General features: G+C 37.6%; 1 protein-coding gene across 1 annotated transcript; it reads right to left on the bottom strand.

The window, feature by feature from the left end:
* Nucleotides 1–10189: 10189 nt before the first annotated feature.
* Nucleotides 10190–22645, bottom strand: LOC141840528 (BAG family molecular chaperone regulator 4). Its single transcript, XM_074728542.1, has 4 exons — nucleotides 22292–22645; nucleotides 21942–22198; nucleotides 21713–21859; nucleotides 10190–10711 (listed from the first exon to the last, which is right to left on the bottom strand). The coding sequence occupies exons 1-4, from the start codon at nucleotides 22497–22499 to the stop codon at nucleotides 10514–10516; spliced, it is 810 nt and encodes a 269-aa protein (XP_074584643.1). The 5' UTR covers nucleotides 22500–22645; the 3' UTR covers nucleotides 10190–10513.
* Between the last annotated feature and the right edge of the window lie 891 nt (nucleotides 22646–23536).

Genomic DNA, 23536 nt, shown 5'->3' with positions numbered 1-23536 from the left:
CTGCTATGCTGCATGGCTCCTAATAATGCTCATACTTATTACGTATGTACCACTGTCGCCTAATTGTTTCGCTAGAATTTATTGCGATCAACTACCACAACAGCAGGAATCACATGGTCTAAAGCTATCCAATTACAAGGGGAGCGCATGCCAACTGGTGTTGCCGTAGCAGTAGTCCGCTCGATCGGAAAGGGAACTCAAGACGAGGAAATTGAGAGGAGATCGCGATCGGGGATCAAATGGAAGGGGAGTTGAAGGAGGTGAGAGAAGCGTATGAGAGCGGGAAGACGAGAGCTTGTCTTGGAGGCTGTCGCAGCTCAAAGCGCTGCGCAGGCTCCTCTACGACAAAGAAGATGACATATGTAAGGCCCTGGAGAAAGACCTCGGCAAGCACCGAGCGGAAGCCTACAGAGATGAGGCATGTAATTAACTTACTCTTTTTAAACTATAAAATCTCGCGTCTTGTTAACTGAAATCTTTTGTTCTTTTGCGATCGATGTTACTTGCGTTCAGGTGGGTATTCTGATCAAGTCCGTCAATTACGCAATAGACAATCTGCAGAAATGGATGACTCCAAACAAGGTTAATCCTCCAGTCCTGATCTTTGTTCACTTGTGTGCTGTCATGTACGAGACCAGATATCTGCTTTGCCGTGGGCATGGTCAGCAGATATCAAAGTAATCCAGGACAGGGACATTGGACTGCGGTAAAGCATATTTTGAAGTACCTGAGAAGGACTTGGGATTATGTGCTGGTTTACCAGTCAGTCCCTGTGGGTTACACAGATTCAGACTTCCAATCAGATAGGGACAGTAGTAAGTCTACCTAAGGGTTTTGTGATTACTTTAGGGAAGTTGGGTCAAAGTATGGAAGCTGAACAGCTTCTAAGGCAGCCAAAGAGGCTGTATGACCCAGAAACTTCTTGATGGACTCAAAGGTGATTCCTGGTTTGCACGAAGCTATCACAATTTATTGTGATAACAGAGGTGCAGTAGCAAACTCGAAGGAACCATGAGCCCACAAAGCAAGTAAACACATAGAGCGCAAGTACCACCCTGTACGAGAAATCGTAGGTAGAGGAGAAAACGTTGTCGCCAAGATTGCATCGGTAGATTACCTGGCAGATCCTTTCACCAAGGCCCTTCAGGCGAAAGCTTGTGATCGGCATGTTGAGGGGATGGGAATCAGATGTATGGCAGGAGAAGACAGCGTAGCCTTTTAGTGGATGACAGAAAAAGACAGCATAGTCTTTTAGTATAAGTGGGAGATTGTTAGGAAGTATACTGAAAAGACTAGCTCTTTTGTATATAAACATTTATGAAATAAAGTATCATGTTTTGGTCAAATGATTGCAATAGTGTATTTTGCAATAAAGTCCTCTTAATTTACATTGTAGATAACTTGGTGTCTGTGAGACACAGAAGACCATGATTATCGGTCCCTTGTGAATTATAAACTAAGGCTCACAACCAAGATGACTTTGGACAAACCATCGGGAACGGTTGTAGTGTAATTCGGTGACTGTCTGTCTTGACTGTAGAATTACACTAGTGCACTTTGTGTGTATTGAGTAGGACCATTGAGGTTGTTCGATTTACACTGACTCGCAAATTGAACAAGACCTCTGTTATTATAATTATGCACTCTTAATCCCGATGTAATAAATGGGCACCTATACTTAGTAATTATTGCTTTGATTTACCAAAGGGTGAGATCTTTCCGTCAGATCAAATATTCTCGGTAAGTTGGGTGATGTTACTATTTATACGGTGTGCCATTAATTATAGAAGGAATCCGTGTCCCAGTAGGGCTGATGATGTCCCCTTGGAGAGCTCATAAGGATTGTCAAGTCAAATCTTGCAAGTGGACTTGGTCCGGCTGACAATAAGGTTGAGTGGTACTATTCAAGGTCTTAGATGTCGATTATTGAGTTGTCAGTGAACTCAGATAATTGACGGACATACGATATCTTAAACACGGGGAGCAATGCATAAAATAATAAGAAGGAACCCATAACGTAATTTGGGGATTGGATTGGTAGTGCAACAATGATCCTCTAGTGGAATGGATCGTTGTTGATGGATGTAGGTGTGTATTCGGGGTTGAATACGGGATCCGAAACCCATCAGAAGGCCAGATCCAATACCTCCTCGAGGTCCCCACTGTAGCCTAAAGACATCTTCAAAAGGATGCAATCAAACGGATGAGATTAGTTCTCAGCCGTCGGATGAGATTTAATCTCAACCGTTGGATGAGATTAGTTCTCGACCGTAGGATGAGTTAATGGATGAGATCAGCTTGTATCCGTGGGATTAGATCAAGTTGCATCCATTGGATCGAAATAAATAAAGAAGATTGAAAGAGAATAGATTAGAACCGTTGGATGAGATTAAGTCGCGTCCGATGGACGAGATCTCTCCGGTTCGGTTTTAATTCTCTTTGGAAGGAAGAACCGGTTCACGAGGTGAACCAAGGATGGTTCAATGAACCACACGCCCAAGCCATTAAATTGCAGCCGTTGGATCGGAGCAATTAAGTTATATTAAAAGAGATTATATCGTAACCGTTAGATGAGATTAAGTTGCATCCGACGGATGAGATCTCTTCGGTTCGGTTTTATTTTCTCTTTTTATATAAAGTTGGTTCAATGGATGAACCAAGGGTGGCCGGCCACATCTAGATGAGGATAAGGTTGATTTCATTTTTTTTTATAAAAAGGAAAAACCAAATCAAAAAGATCCGACGGTGGAAAACCAAGCATGCTAATCTAAAGGCCTAGATTTAAGATGATTCTAAGAATTTGGAATTGGTTATTGGAATCAATCCAAATTAGAAAAAATTTCTTAATGGGCGGAATAGGCTTGGTCTTGGCGTGGATACTATAAAAGGAGGGGAAGGGGTGGGCGGCACATCAATTCAAGAGAATCCAAAGAAGAGAAACGAAACGATTTCGGAAACTCCTCTTCCTCTTCTTGTTGCGCCGCCACCTCCCTCTCTTCTTCTTCCTTTTCTTCTTCTTCTTCTTCCACCGCCCCCTTCTCCTTCTTCTCTTGAGGTGGCCGAACCTCCTCCTCCAAGGTGGTGGCCGGATCCTAGCAAGGAGACGAGACAAGGCGAAGCAGCTGCGAGAAGAAGAAAGGCGATCCAAGGTTTCATCATCCGGAAGTTGCAGTTCCTTTATTTCTGGAGGTTCGTTGTCCACCCAACGTCCAGGAAGAAGTTAGGAATACAGCGGAAGGCTCCGAGGTCATCTAAAAGGTTCTGGTATGATTTATTTTTCCGCAGTTTTTTTTCGTACTAGAACTAGTTGTAGAAACCGTAGTTAGTAATTTAGGAATCGGCGATCCTGAAGGATCGATTGACTTAGTCTTTTGTAGACTTTGTCAATTGATCCTGGCGGGATAAAATTTTTATCCTGTGGGGTTCTATGCTTTTCGGAGCGGATAGAATCCGGAACATAGGACGGAGATCCAGAACGCCAACACGAATCTCGAGCCCCACCCATGTCGTAACAAATTGGTGAAGTACCATTAAGGGTCCAAAACCAAACTAAAAACCCTCAGAAACATTTTGGGTTGCTTAGTCACAGACTAACGAAGAAAAAAATTCAACAACAAAACAAGTTTTGTTACATTAAACAGCGGCAAAAGCGAGAACGACCCTAAGGATTGTCGGCCCTAACAGAGGCAGGTAACTCTTCGAAGACCCACAGCGGGTCAAGGTGGCTGATGTCCGTCTCTTGGGAGAGAAGACCCGTCTCCACGCATTGCCGCAAAGCTCCCTCAAATCCATAGCGCAGCATTTGGCTGCTCCTGTCCGCCAAGGCCTCGAAAAACTCTGGATACCGGAAGAAGGCTGCCCGTTGCTCAGCTGAACCGTGCTCTGCGGCTAACTCTTGCTCCAGCATTTGTTGTCTCACGGCTTTCGCTTCAACCTGGGTCGTGACTAGTTCCGCGGACAGCCGGTCGACTACTTTCTCCACATCCGACGCGACTGACCGTTGAGACGTTGAAGGTGTCTGCGCGGACACACGAGCTAGCAACCCGTCCCGCTCTGCTACGACTTGCTCCAACTGCCCCCTCGCGACCATCATCTCCCCTTCAGTTATTGCCTGCTTCTGTTGGCTCTCCTGTAGGTCTCATTCTAGCTGCTCCAGGCGGGCCGTGCTGGCGGCTGCCCGCCTCTTCCATTCGGAGAGTTCGGTGGTCGTTTCTTCCAATCTCCCCCTTGTCTAGAGAAGTTCCCAGAGAGTTTCTTCCATCAACGTCCTCAACTGTAGACGGCATTGGGCCCGATCCCGCAGGAAGGAGGGCAAATGTTGATGGACCAGCCGGAGTTCCACCAGACCCTGCCGAAAGGACTGGAACACGCTATCAAGGACCTTATAGATGTCCATCTGACAAAGAGTACTTCGCTCGTACTCCTGAAGCATAACGGTAAAAGGAGAAGCACTCCCTTCCCCTTCTGCCGTCTTAGCTGCGACATGATGGGAAAGTCTTGAAAAACCGTTCCGGTAAATTCTTGCAGAACAAAAATTTTTCTCGAAACGATCTCAAGTTGCCCGATCGTTGGGCTCTTGTGTTTGGTTTACAGGATCCAAGAATAATTTAACTAATTGCGGAAACATTAAATTATACCTTACTTCCGACGTTTCGGAAGGACGAAGTTTGTACCCGAAGACCTCTTGATCTTCTGCCGTATTCCTCTCCTCTTCTCGAACGTTGTGTGGGCAACGATCCTTCGAGAATTTTCTCCACCAGAATTCTCCTCCGATGGCTTGCTAAAACTTCCTTCCCTTTGCTTGGAGAAAAGAGAAGAAGAAGGAGAAGAGGTGTTGGCTGCCGAGAAGGTCTCGGCCACCAAGGAGAAGAATTTGTGTGTGTCTCAAAGCCCTTGCCAACCCCTTCTTTTATAGCCTTGCCATCCCTTATTTATGGTATAATTTGAGCCATAAACATGGTATGATTGATTCACAAACATGGCATGATTGCAATCAATCAAATCGGAGAAAACGGCAAGATTTCGGAAGTTTCCAATTCGAACCCGCGAGCCTTAATCGATCAACGAATCGATTAACTCACGTAACTTTTCCTCATTAACACTAGGTAATCGATTGGCTGATCGATTACCAGCCTATTTTCCGAATCTCCGCTTGGTAATCGATCAGGTGATCGATTACCAGCATGGTAATCGATCCCTTGATCGATTACCACTCGCGGTGAGGAGAAAACATGGTAATCGATCAGCTGATCGATTACCAAGGTGTGTAATCGATCAGCTGATCGATTACACCCTTAGCATGGGTTCGAATGCCTGGTTTCTTCACGAATTCTTCCAAGGTGGACTTGAGGATTCCCAGAGGCTACAACAGGGACCTAGAGGAGGAATTGGTTTTGGCCTTCTGATGAGCTAAGGCTTCCCGTGTTCGCCCCGAACACACAACCTTAGTTCATCAATAATAACTCATGCCACTAAAGAGTTATTATCGAACTACCGCACCAATCCCATATTACAATATGGGCTCCTTCTTACTATCAGTACATTAGTCTCCCTGTGTTTAAGATATCGTATGTCCGTCAATTAAAATGAGTTACTGACAACTCGTATTTAATCGACATCTAATCCAAGAGTAGTACCACTCAACCTTATTATCATGCGGACAAGGTCCACCTGCAGGGTTTACATGATAATCCTTATGAGCTCCTCAAGGGGACATCATCAACCTAGATTATAGGACACAGATTCCTTCTATAATCAACAACACACCATGTACATAATACTACTTCCCAACTCATCGGGCCTATTGATCTATCGATCTAAACCTCACCCTTTGATGAATTAAAGAAGTACATATTAAGCACACGTGTTTGTTATTATATCGGGATTAAGAGCATGTACATCTATAGTAACAGAGGTTTAGTTCGATTATATAGTCAGTATAAATCGAACAATCCTCAGATGGTCCTGCTCAATACACACTAAGTGTACTAGTGTAATTCTATAGTCAAGACAGACTAAGACCAAATTACACTACAACTACTCCGATGGTTTGTCCAATCCATCTTGGTTGTGAACACTGTTTATAATCTATAAGGGACTGATAACATGGTCTTCTGTGTGTGACTCCGCACACCATGTTAATCTACAGTATAGATTAAATGGACACTGTAAAATATTAACCAAAATGTGATTCTTATTTCAGAATGTTTATTTACATAGCTAGGATTCATCCCAACACCAGCCTCCAAAAAGAACCTGTCCATTGTTCCAAGGCTAAGAAGCTCAGGGAGCTGCACACTTTTAGCAAGCGGCCAGCTATCAACGGATTTGGCGTGTCTTTACCGTAGCCGTTACTACGGACTAGATAGGTTATGTCGGTGGACCTATTCACCCTCATAGGCTTTTTGACAAAGCCTTAGCCAAAACGGATTTGAGACGTCTTTACCACAAGCCGTTTGCTATGGACTAGATGGATCTATAAGGATGGATCCATGCACCCCAAATTTTTTTTTTTACAGTGCTAGTATGCATGCATGAGTGTATGTTTGTGCAAATGTTCTGTGTATGTTAATGTGAATACAAATGCAGATACATAAATATAAGGAGATTCCTACTCTAGTATGTGAGCTAATCTAATGATCCCTCTATGCAGTATGTATGTATGTAAGTGAATGTGCATGATGTCCAAAAATACATGTGATATGGATCCAATCCCAAAGACGTCGTGGTCCGCCGTGGCCTACTCCCGCCTCAGCTCTCGATCTGTGTAGATGTCCATCGCCCAATATACGTGTGTCTGTACCCTTCGAATGAGTGTTGTCTCCTCCAATCTCCTCCCCTCATGCATGTTGTAGTTACGGACCCCCCATATATGATGTACCAAAGCTGCAAGGGCTATGTGTAGTGCCAATGAGGCAGTGGAAGTCCTCCGATACTGCCGTCTAAATATCCTCAGCGTACGCCGATATGTGGTCATCTCTGGCCGCATGTGCAACCATGCCCGTATCCATCCCCATAGGCGGCTGGTTGTCTTGCATCGGAAAAAAACATGCTCCAGGATCTCCTCCTTCTGTCGGCATAATGTACACCACCTGTTTGGCAAGTAATCCTATGGGGCACGTACAGGCAGTCTCCCTCATGCTAGCAGCCAAAATGTGAAGGCATGACTCGGCTAGATGGAGCGGTGCCAGACTGTCCCCGCCCATGGCTGCCGCAGTCGGACACCTCGAAAATGGTCATATGCCCTCTGAACTCCCCCTGCCTCTGCTGGAACCATGATGAGAGAAGCTGCCCTGCCGTTGCTAGGCTCCCAGCCGCCGTCAGGAGTCTGTCTCTAATGTATAGTAGCTGTTTTAAGAGTGGAGAATCACCATGACCTGCCGTCCACTCCCATATCCCCACCCGCTATAAGTACCGGTGATGTATCCATCTGATCCACAGGGCATCCTGCCTGTCCTGAATGCGTTATAAAACCTTGGCCAATAAGGCAAGGTTCCAAGCCCGTAAGTCCCTCAGGCCAAGACCCCCCTCTGCTCTCGGTCGACATAGCTCTACCCACGCAATGAGTGGACGCTGGGTAGTCCACATGAATGATCTGCATATCCCATGAATATGATCAATAACTCCACTAGGGATGGGTAGGGCAGACATCCAATAGCACTCGACTCCCTGTAGGACCGAGGCCACCAACTACGCCTTCCCTGCATATGATAGTGTGGCCTTAAGCCAAGCTGTGACCCTCCTCGTCAAAGCATCCAATAGAGTTGTGTAATCAGGGATTTTGAATTGTTACGGAGGAGATGCTATCCGAATTTTTCAGACCAGCCATCTTTCAGGACGTGACATATGGTACAAGTTCCATAGGTGTTGATAGATGTGAAAGTTCAACAAGTGAGTTAGAAGATGAAAAATTCAAGTGAATCAAGGTTTAATGGGCACTTGGCTGATGGAAAGTCTAGGTGGATCAGGTAGATCAAACACCTGACAGTGAAAGTCTAGACATGTCAAGGTGTATTAGATGTTTAGTAGATGATTAGAAGTCCAACCAATGTTAAAAGTGGAAGTTTAGATAGGCCAAGTTAGACTAGATATTTAGCAAATGATGAAAAATTGAATAGGTATTGGTAGGGAACTTTAGGCAAGTCAAAGAGGACCTAATGTTTGGAAAGTGATGAAAAGTCTTAGCAAGTTATCGATGACTAAATGTTAGACAGTGAAAGTACAAGTAGGTCAATGAAAACTAAATACTTAGCAATGAAAGTCTAGGTAGGTCAATGGGGACTAGATATTTGGCAAAAGAAGTCATAATAGGATATAGAGGATTGAATGTTAGGCAGGTAACAAAAGTCTAAGTAGGTCAAGGAGAATTGAATATTTGACAATAGTGAAGTCTTAGTAGTTTAAGATTGATCATATGCTAAGAAAGATTAAAGTCTCAAAAGAATAAACTCTAGGCAAATGAAGTCCTAGAGGCAAAAAGTATCTAGGCAAGGGAAGTCCTAGAGCATAGGTCTCTAGGTAGTGAAAGTCTGGTTAGTCAAGGTTGACCTTAGGTTGAGCAAGAGGAAGTCCTGGTAGGCAGAGATAAGTTGGATACTAGGCAATAGGTGAAATCTCAAGGATAAGGAGTCTTTAGGTAACTGAAGTCCTAATAAGTCAAGGTTGATGAGTCTAGGCAAACAAGGATGTCCTAGAGACATAGTCTCTTGGCACAACATGAATTTAGCATTGGTAATCAGAGTCTCTCGACTAGAGAATTAGTCAACTGATTAATCCAAAATTACAAAGTTATGGTTTGGATAGATTCAAGATTTGAATAGTTGACTAACATTGGTTGAGCAGTCGATTGATAAGTAATTGACTCAATAAAAACATATATTTATATTTGGTTATGGATGAAGTCTAGTCAAATGGTGAAGGGAAGTTAGTTGGCTAGTAAAGAGTAGTCGATCGGAGGTGTTTAATCAGCTAACTAGGTAGCATTTTTCAGACTTGAGAAGAAGTTTAAAAAGGTTGATTCTGTGGAGGCTTTCATAAGGGGTTCTTGGCTGGTTATAAGGTGAATGTTGATGTGTTTCAAAGCCTTAGTTGAAAAGCAAGCAATAAGTAAGCAAACAAAATAAAAACACTTTTATATACTGTTATTACTTGTATTTCATTTGTATTTTCTTATATATTATTTGTTGTTTAATATGTAAGAGATTTTTTTCATTTCTGAAAAGTATTCAAAAGGAGAAAAATAGTGATATTGCAAAGAGTGATCAACATATCATAGGTCGTGGAATAGCAAACCACGTAAGTCTTTGTATGATTTATTTTTTTTTCTTTTTTTATTGTTATTATTTGAATTTATTCTTCTCATTTTCACTGCATACTAACTCATTATAAATAAGAATTCACTCCCTCTAGCCGCTACAAATGGTCTAACAACTTGAACAAAGAAATTGCTTTTGGACTTGAAAATTTGATTTTGGAAAGCAATATTCAAAGGGAGGCTAGAGGAGATGTAAACAATGAAAGAAGGAAAGTAGAAAATATTAAGAATGTGGAGGACACATCTCGACCACCTAGGACATTTAGGTTTAATCCTAGCCACCCCATTAAACAAGTTGTTGGAGGTAGGAGTAAACATTAGATCCTAAAAACTTAAGAAATCAATTTGGTTTGATATCTCAAATTGAGCTTAAGACCTATATCATATATTGTTAGACCTAGATTGGCTACATTAACCATGAAAGAAGAATTGTTTGAACTATGGTTTTTAGTAGTTTTATTTTGTCATGCTAGGCAATCCGAGTAGTTTGATTAAGCTAAGCAAATCAGCTAAGTCGATGGAGCCAAGCTAGAGCTTATTAGTCTACCAAAGTTAGATATGCCAATCAAGCCAATCAATCAAGGTGGGGGTCAATATAGTCGAGCATGATAATCAAGTCAAGCAGGCCAATTGGCCGAGGATGACAGATAGGATTGGTTGGGTCCATAGGCTAAGAGGGTTTGTCAATCCAATCAAGTTCATTGATCTGCTTCATTGAAAGAACTGCAGACCACCGGTTCACTTGCAAATTCAAGTTATTCAAATACAGATAGCCTCTTAACAATAGTAATGCTCCTACCTATTTTTAGAGAATAGCTATTCTTACACTCTCCAGGTATCCACCATTCTGAAACAGTGCCCAAGCTCATGGGAGAGTGGTTGAAGAATAATTCATGGAACAGGCACAAATCACTGTTGGAACAAATACAATCATAAACTCTCAAGAGGTTTCAAGAATGTATATAACAATCATAATCATGCCAGTATCCAAACATTCTATAAGCTGAATTAACCATATTGACAGTGATGAGCAAACAAATTTATTTTCCCGTTACACAATGCCTTCTGAAAAGAACTTTGTTGTGCTGCCTTCTACGTGCATGATCATGGCATCATTATAAGTGTTAGAGGATTGAGTATGACGACACAGATATCAGCTAGCAAAAACGATGTATAATTTGTTCCTTTCCATATGAAAGGCTAGTCAAAATGTTCCCAATCATTGTTAATCGTCGCAGATGATGTATTCGGAAAAGGTGCATTTAGGTTTCCTGACCCAGAATCAAATGTCTCCCATGCAGTAGTTGCGGAGACAGCACTGCTGTTGTCAATGAAGGGGTTAGAATTTAATGCTTTTAGCGAGTCAAGTGTCTCCACGATGTTCTGGATACGGCGAACCTGCAAGGAAATTAGATTCTTGAACAATGATGTATTGGAAGTAACCAACTGCACAATTACTGTTAGCTCAAAAATGAAGATAAAATGTTCTCGATAGGGGAATAAGTAGGATTTTTCCTCTTTTCTGTTTACACAATAAGATAAAGTCATGGTAACATTTCGAAGTTAAGGGAAAAAAAAAGAGAGAGAATTGCCTTAGGATTAGACAACCGATGTCAACTCTTGAATCAATTTTTAGTGAACCTGTGCCGTCATCCACAGGTGGAAAGACTTCATCATTCAAGTACCTCAAATAAGTAAAGGATGAGCTAGGAAGTTGCCAAAAGTGACTCATCACATCAACAACATCTGGATGTGGATGTGGATGTGAGACAAAAATAAGGGTTTTCAAATTGTTAGATGAAGTTAATCAATGATTATAAGCAAAAGATAAATGTAGAATAATTCTCGAGAAAGTGCCAGAATTAGTAGATGCCGAATAAAATTAACATAAATTGCTTACAAGAAATAAACTAGATTGGAGAAAAGGCTAGATAAATAGGAAAAATATGTTCTAAAATTTGGTATACTGAAGATAAGTATAAAAATGGAATGGGTATCATGCAAGAAAAGGATTATAAGAATATATTTGTCACAGTAAAAAAGATATGAAGATAAAATTTATTGTGCTACAACTAGTTTTAGAAAATAAGATACTTAACATTATGTTTATATGCCTCAGCAAGATTGATTGATCAAAAGAGGATTATGAGAGTACCTAAATTAAATTATTCACAATATACCAAAAGAAATGAAGAGGTTAGTGCATAGTGCAATTTTAGAATCTTCTAATTCTCAATGCTTGCTTTTAAGAAAGAGAGAAAAGAGCATTTGTTCACCTTTAGCAATGCCAATAATCATTTTACCTTTCTAGATAAATTGTGTAAGGATTATAAAGTAACCTTGGAATGCATGACTACCCATCTTAGAAACTGCATGAAAAAAATTTATATGCAAAAGATGCTAATTTAAAGTCACTATTTAAAGAGTGAAAGACATAGACATGTAGATAATTTGAATAGAAATATAAAGTAGCAAAAAGGGATAAAAAATTGTATAAGCATAGCAATCGGCAAAATATTTTATTTTATACTAGGAACATGTGTGTGTTGGATTCTATCCTCTACTATATTATCTTCTATATTTAAATTAATTTTATCATATTTTATTATTGGTAATCAAATCTTCTTCTTCCTCATTTAATGTGTATATTTAACATAGTTTTACATCACCTACCTAGAGCATTTATTAGTCTTCTAAGTACGTCTATACCATTTAAGCACATCTCTCGAAATTTTTCTTTCAATAGGTGCAACCTTGACTTTCTCTCTAATATTCTCATTTTTTATCCTGTTTATCCTCGTATATTCACACATTCACCTTAACATCTTCATCTCTGCAACTCTCATCTTCTGCTCGTGTGCTCGAGTCATAACCCAATATTTAACTCCATATAACATAGTAAGTCTAACTGTCATTTTGTAGAACTGTCATTTAAGTTTTAGAGATAGTTTATGATTCTCCATTTCAACCATCCTGTTTTTATTATATGTAAGACATTTTTTCAATTTCTCTATTCTTTTGCAAAAGCAATCCTAAATACTTATAACTCTTAGTTATAAGTAACTCGTTATCTTCTATCTTAATAATTATCTTACTACATTTAATATTATTTAATTTAAATTCTATATATTCTATCTTTACAAGGCTTAAAACGTTTCACTTTTTTTCTTCTAATGTTTCCCACTAAGATTCGAGCTTAGTATTTAATCTTTTACGTGTCTTATCTACCAAAACAGTATCATTTGCAAATAAAATAAACTATAGGAATGTGTTTTGGATGTGTCAATGAATTCATCCATGATTAATAAAAAAAAATAGACTTAGAATTGATCATTAATATAACTCTATCTTTATAGGAAATATTTCGATTAATCCGTTTAAAATCTTCACTCTTGACATTACATCCTCATATATATTCTTTAACTATTTCAATATATACTACGTTAACACCTTACTCTTCTAAAATTCTCCATATTATTTTTCCATACTTTTTAATTAGTTGTTTGAGAAGATGCATAATTTCTATTGTTGACCTTCTAGACATGAACATAAATTGAATTTTGGTCTCCTTAAATTTTTTCACTCTTTTCTAAAATTTAACAGTATGACTCATTATTTTAATGCCCCTAAATCACACAATTTTATATGTGTTCTTTGTTTTCATATATATATAAAAAAAAGATAGTCCAGTACATGAAGCTTCCGCCAATGTGGAGTCCTGGGGAAGGGTCGGACCACATTGAGTCTATTGTAGACAATCTTATCCTGTATTACAAGAGGTTTCGACGACTCGAACTCGTGACCACGTCATATGGCAACAACTTTACCATTGCACTAAGGCTCCCCTTTACAAGATTTTTCATATATTCAGAAATATTTTTCCTTCACAAGAGCATCTTGATGTTAGACTAGACCTCTCGAGTCGAGGTAATTGATCCATCTAGCCCACTGAAACTAATTGAGTTGTTTGAACCAACCAGCTCACCCAACCAAACAACTAAATTAATTAACTCGACCAAATCACTCGACTCTGTCAATCACCTTAGCTCACACGAATTTACTAGACCACTTGGCATTCCCATCTTGTATGGCCAGGCTAGCCTTTGCAAATCGATCTACCTCCATGAACAATGGTGAAGGCTAGAAAACAAAAAAATGTTACTAATAAATAAAGTGAAGGATTTGTGGGTAAGTGAGAAAAATAACTTTGGTTTCTTTGTAAAAATCATTTTTCCCAAACAAAGAAATACCCGGTGTCCATAAAGAAAGTTTTTTGTTGACCATAAATAATTTTACATTTGACCATGATTTCTCATAGCATCAAACATTAAAAAATGTAAAAAATATTTTCATAAAACAAACGAAGCCTTAAGAAATGCTTGGTGTATACAAGATAAAAATAAATAAATATATATTAATTTGTTTATTCTTCTATAGATAATTTATTTTTGGAGACAAAATTATGAATATTTAAGAATCATCTAACTGTTCACAAAATTAGATCAAATAAGATTTTAAAAAATTTGAAGAAAGAAGAAGATAATACAAGGTCATCATATATTCCTGTAGGCATTTATAAGAATTTAAAAGATCAAGGTAATATTTGGCTAACTGTGTTATTTAATAAAATTTTGAGAACTAAAAAGATAACAGAAGATGTAAGAAAAGGATTCTACTCCAATTAATAACAGTAACAGTGATATACAAGTCTGTAATTATAAAGATATTAGTTGATGAGTTATACTATGAAATTTAAAAAATAGTTATTAAACATATAAATAGATAAAATATGAAAAATCATTTTTAAGAATCAATTAGGAAGGTCCTGCAGGCAGTAATTTGGGGTAATGACCCTGAGGCTTCATATTGGGAAGATTACCCTAGATGCAATTTATTTAATAGACAATTATTAAAAATATTTAAATAAAAAAGCAGAAAAATTTACGTATAGTTTTACCAATTTAGGAAGAGCTTATAATAATGACATTGATGCCATTAAAAATATGCATGATAGTTGTTACTAATATTAGAACTAATGATGATTTTCTTGTAGTTATTTATATTCTCCATTAAAGCTCAATTGTATGTTTTTTAATTAATATTGAATAAATTAACTAACTACAATCATATTCAAGAACAATATTGTATTATTTGATAAATCATTTTCCTATAGCTATATAGCCTCGCTTTAAAGGTCAAGTCAAAATTGTTTTCAATTTAATACTAGATAATCATAATGATATTCAATAAATAAGTGGTTAAAATAAAAGCTGCTACAGTCTTGTGTGATCGTCATGTTCCTCTTTAGCTAAAATAAAAGATAACTAGTATTTGAGGGAAATTAAATGTAGCTTTAATATATTATAGAATAAAAAAATGATCATGGCATTATCGTTGACACATTCAATGGTGACTAATAGTTAAAAGAGTTAAAACTACAAGAGTGGAAGGTTATAATGAAAAAGACTAAAAAAATATTATGATATGTAAAAAAATAATTAATTTAAAAAATGGTCAATTGTACAATTTTGCACAGTGACTTAATGGAGGAAAAAACTCATGTAGTTTGTATCTGACCTTAAATAGTTGGAAAAAACACAACTCAACTTGATGATGATGGCAATGTCCTTGCACTTTGGATAGTTGATATAGTAGCAATTTGGCACAAAGTGAACATAATATATTGCAGAAGTAATAAAGTATTGTTAGAGAGAAAAAAGCCACACTATCGGATCATCAGTTCATATTTCTTCCAATAATTTATATTCAACTTTCATAACTTCTTGAATAATGGGGATTGCTATATGGATACTCCTACAACATTGGGATTAAACCCCTACTACATTATCATTTATATTTAAATTAATTTTATTCTATTTTATCGTTGCTTACCGATTCTTATTTTGTCTCCCTCCTCATCAATTAATGTGCATATTTGTAACAGTCTTACATCGCCTAACTGGACATTTATTGATCGTCTACATGTCCATACTATCTTAAATGTGTATCTCAGAATTTTCCCTTAATAGGTATAACTTTGACTTTATATCTAATGTTATCATTTCTTATTTGTCCATTCTAGTACCCTATTAGATTCATCTTTAATACATCTTATTTGGATAAAATCCTTTGTTTTCCTATCTCTCGTTTTAACTACATTATAGATATCCCCTTCTCCTTCTTTCTGTATTAAGTTATCAATACAAGCATTCAAAAGCTTTATTCTTGGTTTCACTTATTGCTTTCTTGACTACTACATACTTCTAAAGTTTTCTTCGATTTTGCATAACTTATAGATTGTTCTTTTTGCATTCAATTTCTCTTGTACTTCCTCATTCCACCATTCTTTATTTGATGGTGTTTGTCCTCTTGATTCATCGAGTATGCTATTGGCCACTATTTTTATATTTGGTGTCATCTTATTCCACTTCTAATACTTGTGTTTTTACCTTCTCCTTAAAGATATTTTATTTTCCGTCCTTTAACTTCCATCACTTAACCTTAGAAGTCATATATATTTTTCTTCTATTGATATTATACTTGAAACGTATATCTAAGTGTTCTTCTCTCTTCTTAAAAAATGTATTAGCTATTATAAATTCATATGCTATCACGAAATCCATTATAATTTTTTCTTCTTTTTTTATTTCAAAACCATAGCCCTCATACACCCTCTCATATTCCTCGTTTCTTATTCTACATGCACATTTAAATCTCCTCCTAATAAAATTGTATTGTTTGTCAAGTTTTTTATATTATCTCATTTTGTTCTTCCCAAACCTTAAGTTTAATGTCTTCATCTAATTTCTTTTTAGGTGCATATATGTTAATTACATTAATAAATTTTTTTAATTCCACAAATTTAAGAGCTATAATTCTATCTCTATTTCTAACTACTACTGTTATTTTGTCCTTTAACGAAATATCTATAATAATACTTACTTCATTTCTCGTTTTACTATTTCCTATGCACCAAAACTTAAAACTAGAGTTCTTTATCATCTTTGTCATCTCCTCAACTCATTTTGTCTCTTATAAATATAAAATATTAATTTTTCTATGAACATCATATTTACTACCTCCATAACTTTGTCAGTGAGAATTTCTATATTGTATGTTCCAAATTTAAGACAATCAATATTCCTAGAATATTTGTTCTTATCTAACCTAGAGAGCGAGAACTCTTGCATATTTAACACTGCATTCAAGTTTTCATATCCTTGCGAAGACATTGCAATCATACTCTACAACGCGTTCCTTCCGAAAAACAACCTAATATTAACATAATAGTTTGATAGATCAATATATAATATTTGCCTATGTTTTAACGGTTTGATAACCTAATGCAACCCTCCTCTTGATGACAACTAATTACAACAACAACCAAGCCTTATCTCACTAGGTGGGATCGGCTATATAGATCTTTCTATGTCATTAGGCTCTATCCCCTACTATATCATCATTTATATAACAACAACAATCAAACTTTATCCCACTAAATAAGGTCGGCTATATGGATCCTTCTATGTCACTAAGTTTTATCCCTTACTATATCGTCATTTATATTAAAATAAATTTTATCTTGTTTTGTTATTGCTAACAATCTTTTTTTTATCTTCCTCTTCCTCGTTTAATATGCACATTTGTCATAGTTTCATATCGCCTAACTGGAGTATTTATTGGTCATCTAAGTACATGTTCATACCACCTTAAACGTGGTCTCCTTACAACATAGCAGGTTCATCCTATTTTTATTATTTTTATTTCTTATCCTATCCATCTTTATATATCCACACATACATCTTAACATCCTCATCTTTGCAACTCTCATCTTCTGCTCATATGTTCGAGTCATAGTCTAACATTCAACTCCATACAACATAACAGATCTAACTGTCGTTTTATAAAACTTTCCTTTAAGTCTTAAAGGTACTTTACAATCACAAAGAACATCTGACGCTCTCCTCCATTTCAACAATCTCGTTTGTATTTTATGTAAGATATCTCTCTCAATCCCTTCATCCTTTTGCAAAAATAATCCTAAATATTTAAAATTCTCAGTTACAGACAACTTATCATCTCTTATCTTAACAATTGTCTCATCATGTCCAATATTGCTAAACTTAAATTTCATATATTTTCTCTTTTTACTCTATTAAGGCTAAAATCTTTACTTCTAGCATTTCCCGCTAAGATTCAAGTTTAACATTTAATTTTTCACATGTCTCATCCATGAAAACAATATCATCTCCAAACAACATGTACTGTGGTATTGTATCTTGACTGAGTTCATCCATAATTAATGTAAAAAAAGATAAGGACTTAGAGTTGATCCTTGATGTAACCTTATCTTTAACGCTTCGACTAATCCGCTTGAAATCTTCACTCTTGTTCTTGCATCCTCGTATATATCTTTAATTAGTTAAATATGCGTTATGTTAATTCCTCTCTTTTCTAAAATTCTTCATATAATTTCCCTTGAGACTCTATCATAAAATTTTTTTCGAGATCCACGAATACCATATGTAAGTCTTACTTCTATTCTCAATATTTTTCAATTAGTTGTCTGAGAAAATACATAGCTTTTATTGTCAACCTTCCAGATATAAGTTCAAATTGATTTTCAATCACCGTAGTCTCCTTCCTTAATCTTTTTTCTATTAATCTTTCTCAAAGTTTCATAATATGACTCATTAGTTTAATACCCATATAGTTTGCACAATTTTGTGCATCTCCTTTATTCTTATATAAGGGAACTAGAGTACTTACCCTTCACTATCAAACATTTTTTTAGTTTTCAATATCAAATTGAATAACTTTGTAAGTCATTCAATACCTTGTTTCCCAAGATACTTCGATACCTCTAAGAGTGGACTAACTATTTTTTCATTTTGTATACCATTTAAAATTTGCTCTACTTCTGAAATTTGAATTATATGATAAAAATTTAAATTTCTATACTCATGTAATCTACATAAATTACCTAAGTTAAGTTAGTCATCTAAACCTTTATTTAAAAATTGATAAAAATACCTCTTTCATCGTTCTTTTCATGTCTCATCATTTACTAATACCCTATTGCACATATTTTTAATATATCTTATTTGGATAAAATGTCTTGTCTTCCTCTCTTTCGCTTCATCTATATTTTTAAAAAAATATCTTATTTTATTGTTGTCAACCAAGTCTTTTTTATCTTCAAATTACCCATAGTAAAACAAGTTTTCCAAAGGCCTAGATGAAGAGAACATGTGCAACACTTCTAGATCATGATCTAGTATCAACGTATACCTTATCATCGTACTCTAACTTATTTCTTCACGCATTATGCTCATATAAAAGAAGGGATCATGTTTCTCTTCCCTTGGCCTCTTACCAACAGATAGTGTTGCTCAATAAACATAGGGCTACATATATCATGAAAAGTTCGACAAGCAACCAAACCTCTGACAATCATGTCGACTACACCTATGGGATGGTGTAAAACAACAAAAGCTTCAATTACTTTCTCTTTCCACTTATTCATTAGCTTTGCAACAAAATTCTTTAGTCAACCTCTCTTTATAGACTTTCTAATTTTCTCCATCAACTATCAACATTCATTTGTGTCGTGCTCGCTATCTCTATGATACTTGTTCGTGTTGAAAGCACCATGCAATCGAACCAAAGTTTTGATATTGGCAAAGGGTTAAGGGTACTTGTGATCTAACATGCTTATCAAGTTCAAAAGAAGTCCTAATTGAGACTAGGCAAGGAAATCCTGATTAGTGGGATTAGGTAAACTCTCCATGCTTATCAAGAACGGAATAATGAGGACGCACTCTCGGAAAGAAAGCAGTAAGCGTTGATCCAACTTGAAGTTTCACGGGAGATCAAAAGTTGAGACATCAAACAGTGGAGTAGTGAGGACGCACTGGAAAGTTATCGATCATACCCATTATCATATAGTGTTTGTGCTAACTTTGTAATGCAGGAACTTAAAACGGAAGCTGGTCGGAATCGATGATTCCGGGCACCCGGATGGAGCTCCGAGCGCCTAAAATGGTCCAGCGCTGGGATACGCTCCAGGAACCCAGAAAGACAAAATCCAACGAGCAGACTGAATTAGCACGCGCGAAGCGGTCGGTACATGTCAACTTCTAAGCGCAAAGGGATCCAAGCATCCAGAAAAGGATAAAGTTTAACGCGGATAAAGCTTCGGTCAGATGTTCTCACATAAGCACTCCAAGCGCTCGGAAGGGTTCCAGGCGCCCGGAGGTGGATAACTCACTGAAGAAGCGGATCGGATTGGCCTCGTTAGAGGCACCTGAAATTGGATCCAAGCCCCTAGATCACTCTATAAAAGTAGGATTTAACCAGAGCTGAGAAAGAACTACTTCCTCGACCGTCCAAGTGTTACTCTGTGAATCCAAACCTCCGAGAGACGACGTGCTCAAGCTTCAATGACACCACGAAACCGTTACGCGCTCAAACGAGCCTAGCCTTTGGTAACACCTTGTTAGTTGCTACTTTGTCTTTTATGTTTCTTTTGTGCACTTAATCTCTAAGGGTCAGTAGGTTTGTTACCGAACCGTACTATTGTAAAAAAATGAATCTTTTTCTTGTTCAAGTAAGCAGTCAAACTGACTGCGGACATTGGAGTAGTAGTCAAGCGGTTGCGAACCAAGTAAAACAACTGTGTTTGTTTGTTGATTTGTTTTATTTCCGCTGCAATGATTTGAATTCGAACGATTTCTGAATGCGTACGAAGCGCTCTATTCACCTCCCCTAACACGTTCTCGATCCAACAATACTGACAATACTTAATTATGCTTCTCTCTCCAGCTAGAGAATCCATTAAAGTCGTCTTCCATAGCAATTTTTTCCTTTAATTGCAGTCAAAATGGAACTATGACTAATATTTAGACAAGTATACATCGCTTTTAAAATTACCCAATAACCTTCTTCACTTGTTCCTTTTGGACTTCTAGGCCGCTCCAAGCATGATGTTGAAACTCTTCTTTCACTTCTCTAACAATCTAAGGTGGTCTGTTATAAAGTTAAAAGATAAATTCTAGATTATCGAGTCTAGCCCACTATTACCATCAAAGGAACCACCCAAAGTATTCCGATATGGTTTTAAATTCTACATTAAATTTCCGACATAACCTGTGAATCTCATCTAGATGTTACTTTATTGTCAACAGATTCTTTGCATTCTTTGGTCTAGCAATTGCAAACATGTTCCTTGAATTCTGAGTGAATTTACTGAAGATAACCATGGAACTTATAGGGAGATTCATATACCAATGGCATGCAACTGTTCTTGGAATTGTCAAAAAAATCTTGTACAACAAAATTCATAATGACAAGTTTATCTCATGGAAATCACCTAGGTGCCATCAGATCATTAGTTCCATTGTAGATGGGTAGAGGTAGAAGCTTAAAATCGGATAGTACAGGAGTTCCTCAGTTTCAGCTATAAACAGTGTCCACAACTCCCAAAATCTGAATGTCTCTGAAGTTCTCTTTCATCTATCATCATTGATTTATCAGCATTGCTCCTCCAAAATCCATTTTGACTAGCTTGTAAAGCAGCTGGTCATTGTGAACCCAATTTAGAGTCTTGATTGACCTCAAGGAAGTTCATTAGGCATTGCCTTTTCAAGCTCCTCCAAATCACATGGCAGTGGTGGTGATGGTGCCATCTCAGGAACAATGGTTGTGCATGGTTTGCAAATGCTACAAATCCTTTCAAGTCTTTCACCTGAAGATTCATAGTTGTAGAGGCAGTTGTAGAGGCAGCAGCTGCAGTGAAGCTACTGCCACAGCACTGCCATACCAGTTATTGATGTCTTAGGTCAAGTGTTCTCAGAAGATCTAAGATCCATCTTCTCTGTTAGGCCCTACTAGCACTAGATATTCGTGTAGTTGCATTTACCCCATGAGCAAAGATCAAAGGATGCCAAATTCAAATAAAAATAAAATAGAGTAAAAATGTGGAGTAAATAAGTACCTAATGCATTAAGTGGCTACACAACTTTGAGCAGTATTAACTCAAGACATTAAGAAAATAACTACATTCAAACCTGGCATCATTAGGCTATTGGAAGTTGGAAAGCAAAGCATGAAAGTTACAAATCAACAAATACTTAGTTTGATTGCTCTTATATGTGCACTGATATCCCAACATCGAGAAATCATATAAGCAAAACCATAAAATAGGGCAAACTTTTGTTGTTAGATGCATTGATACAGGAAAAGGAGATTTCATATCTGATAATAGAATGCGGATGAGAAAAAAACAAAAGTTGAGTAGCTGGATACTACACAAGATTAGCTAATAAATAATGCAACAAACACTATAGAATAAAACTAAATTTATTCTAATTACAGCAAAATCTAGATGCATATGTTCACCTCAGACTTCCTCTGCATTTTGGCTTCGCCCTCAGCATCAATGCCGTCCAGTTTCAACAATTGCATCATGAGCAACTCAGTCAAAACAGCAAAGTCCTTAGCATCAGCTTTCGTGCTTGAATGAACGGCAGCCTCCAAAGCTGACACCTACGTCATAAATAAACTGGATTTAATGAAATTTGGAAGGAATATAGAAGATTAACAGGTGATACGCCGGGAAGGCCCCGACCTTGGTGGTGAGCTTGTCCACTTCGGCTCTCACGGCTGCGATGGCATCGTAAGCCTTCTTCATATACAGATCCCGCTTCATCTGCTCGAACTTCCGCGCCTTGCTCACAGGGTCCTCTAAAAGCACGACCTTGGACATGTCCTTGATACCGGCCATGTGCAAGCAGCCATCATCATCCTTCTCTTTGCCCCGGAATAAGAGCCGCTGTTCGTGCGGCTCCAGACCAGTCTCTTTCTCAAGTACCTTCTTCAGCTCCCCTTAAAACCATGAATCGATCATCATAGTCAACGAAACAAAAGAAGGAAGGGATCAATAGGGGCGATGGAATCAGTAAAGGGAAGGGGATCTACCGAAGGTGGATTCGGCTGGGACGGAGACGTCAAGGAAGTGGGAGCCGCGGAGAACCTTGATCTTAACGAGGTTGCCGCCGGGACCGGAAACCGCGTCGCTTCGATTCTGAACCAGTATCCCTCCCGGGTGAAGCTCCCCAGGTGCTGCGCCCACGGTGCCATCGGCCTGCGCCGCCGCAGCGGCGTCGGTGGAGCTAGAGCCGTTCATTCGATTATTTTCAGGGAGAAGAGAAGAGAAGGGCGTCGGTGATCTGAATTATGACGATGGGAAGGTTCCAGAATTGGGATAGATATAGAAGCAAAGCAGGAGGTGTGAGTCGGGAGGAGGCGAGAGGGCAACAGCTTTCGCGAGGAGAGGGGTGGCTGCTTTCGACTTAAGCAAAAAAAAAAAAAGACAAAAACACAAAAAACAAAAGGTTTCGGATGGAGAGCACACGTGGCAATTAGGCCGAGCCACCCATCACCCTGTCTAGCCAAACCCACGAGGGATGTGCCATGCTGGATTATGTCAGTCAAGCTTGTCTTGGTAGCGGCGGCAGTTGGTTAGCCCATGAGTCGAACTGGACATGCAACTCTCCTCCTCTATCAATATTAATTATTTTGCTAAAATGATATATTTTTAATCACATTTGTTGTGTCTTTAAAACCCTTCGAGAGTATTATCCTCACTTCTCAATAAAAATCTGTAATACTATCTCGTACAATGATCAGTAGAGAGTTATCCTCCATAAGTGAGAAGTGGATAATGGTCTGTTTACTTGAGAGGGCAAAAATGAAAATTAAAGAAATCTTTGTACTGTTTATTTCATTAATAGTTTGCTCATTTGGGAGGTTGGAAATGAAAACTAAAAATAAACTTTCATGGTAGAAAATTTTTCACTATTTATTTCATTTAAATTTTAAGCGGGATGAAATCTTATCGATTGGCGAGTTATTTTAAAGTCAAAATCTATCATCACTAAATCAAAAGGAAAGTAGCGAGACAGAAAAGATGAGAAAAATAAACTCGTGTTGATCATATTTTTCATTTTCCGTAAGTACTTTAGCTTTAGATTAATATATAAGAAGGATTGTTTCAAAATAGAAAATGTAGTATAGTGAATCATATCGTTCCTTTTTAAAATAATCTATCATATTATACTTATTGTAGGTTGTGATGATGAGATGTGATGATATATTAGTTTTTAAGATTTGAGTTGGGATGTAATGAATTTGAATTATATTATTATTGAATTATGTATTACT

Source organism: Curcuma longa, chromosome 11 (assembly GCF_044706935.1).
Source record: "Curcuma longa cultivar G26 ecotype Majalengka, Jawa Barat chromosome 11, ITB_CL_G26_1.1, whole genome shotgun sequence".
Taxonomy (NCBI): Eukaryota; Viridiplantae; Streptophyta; class Magnoliopsida; order Zingiberales; family Zingiberaceae; genus Curcuma; species Curcuma longa.
Note: the sequence above shows the minus strand (reverse complement) of the source record. Positions and strands in the feature narration are given on the sequence as shown.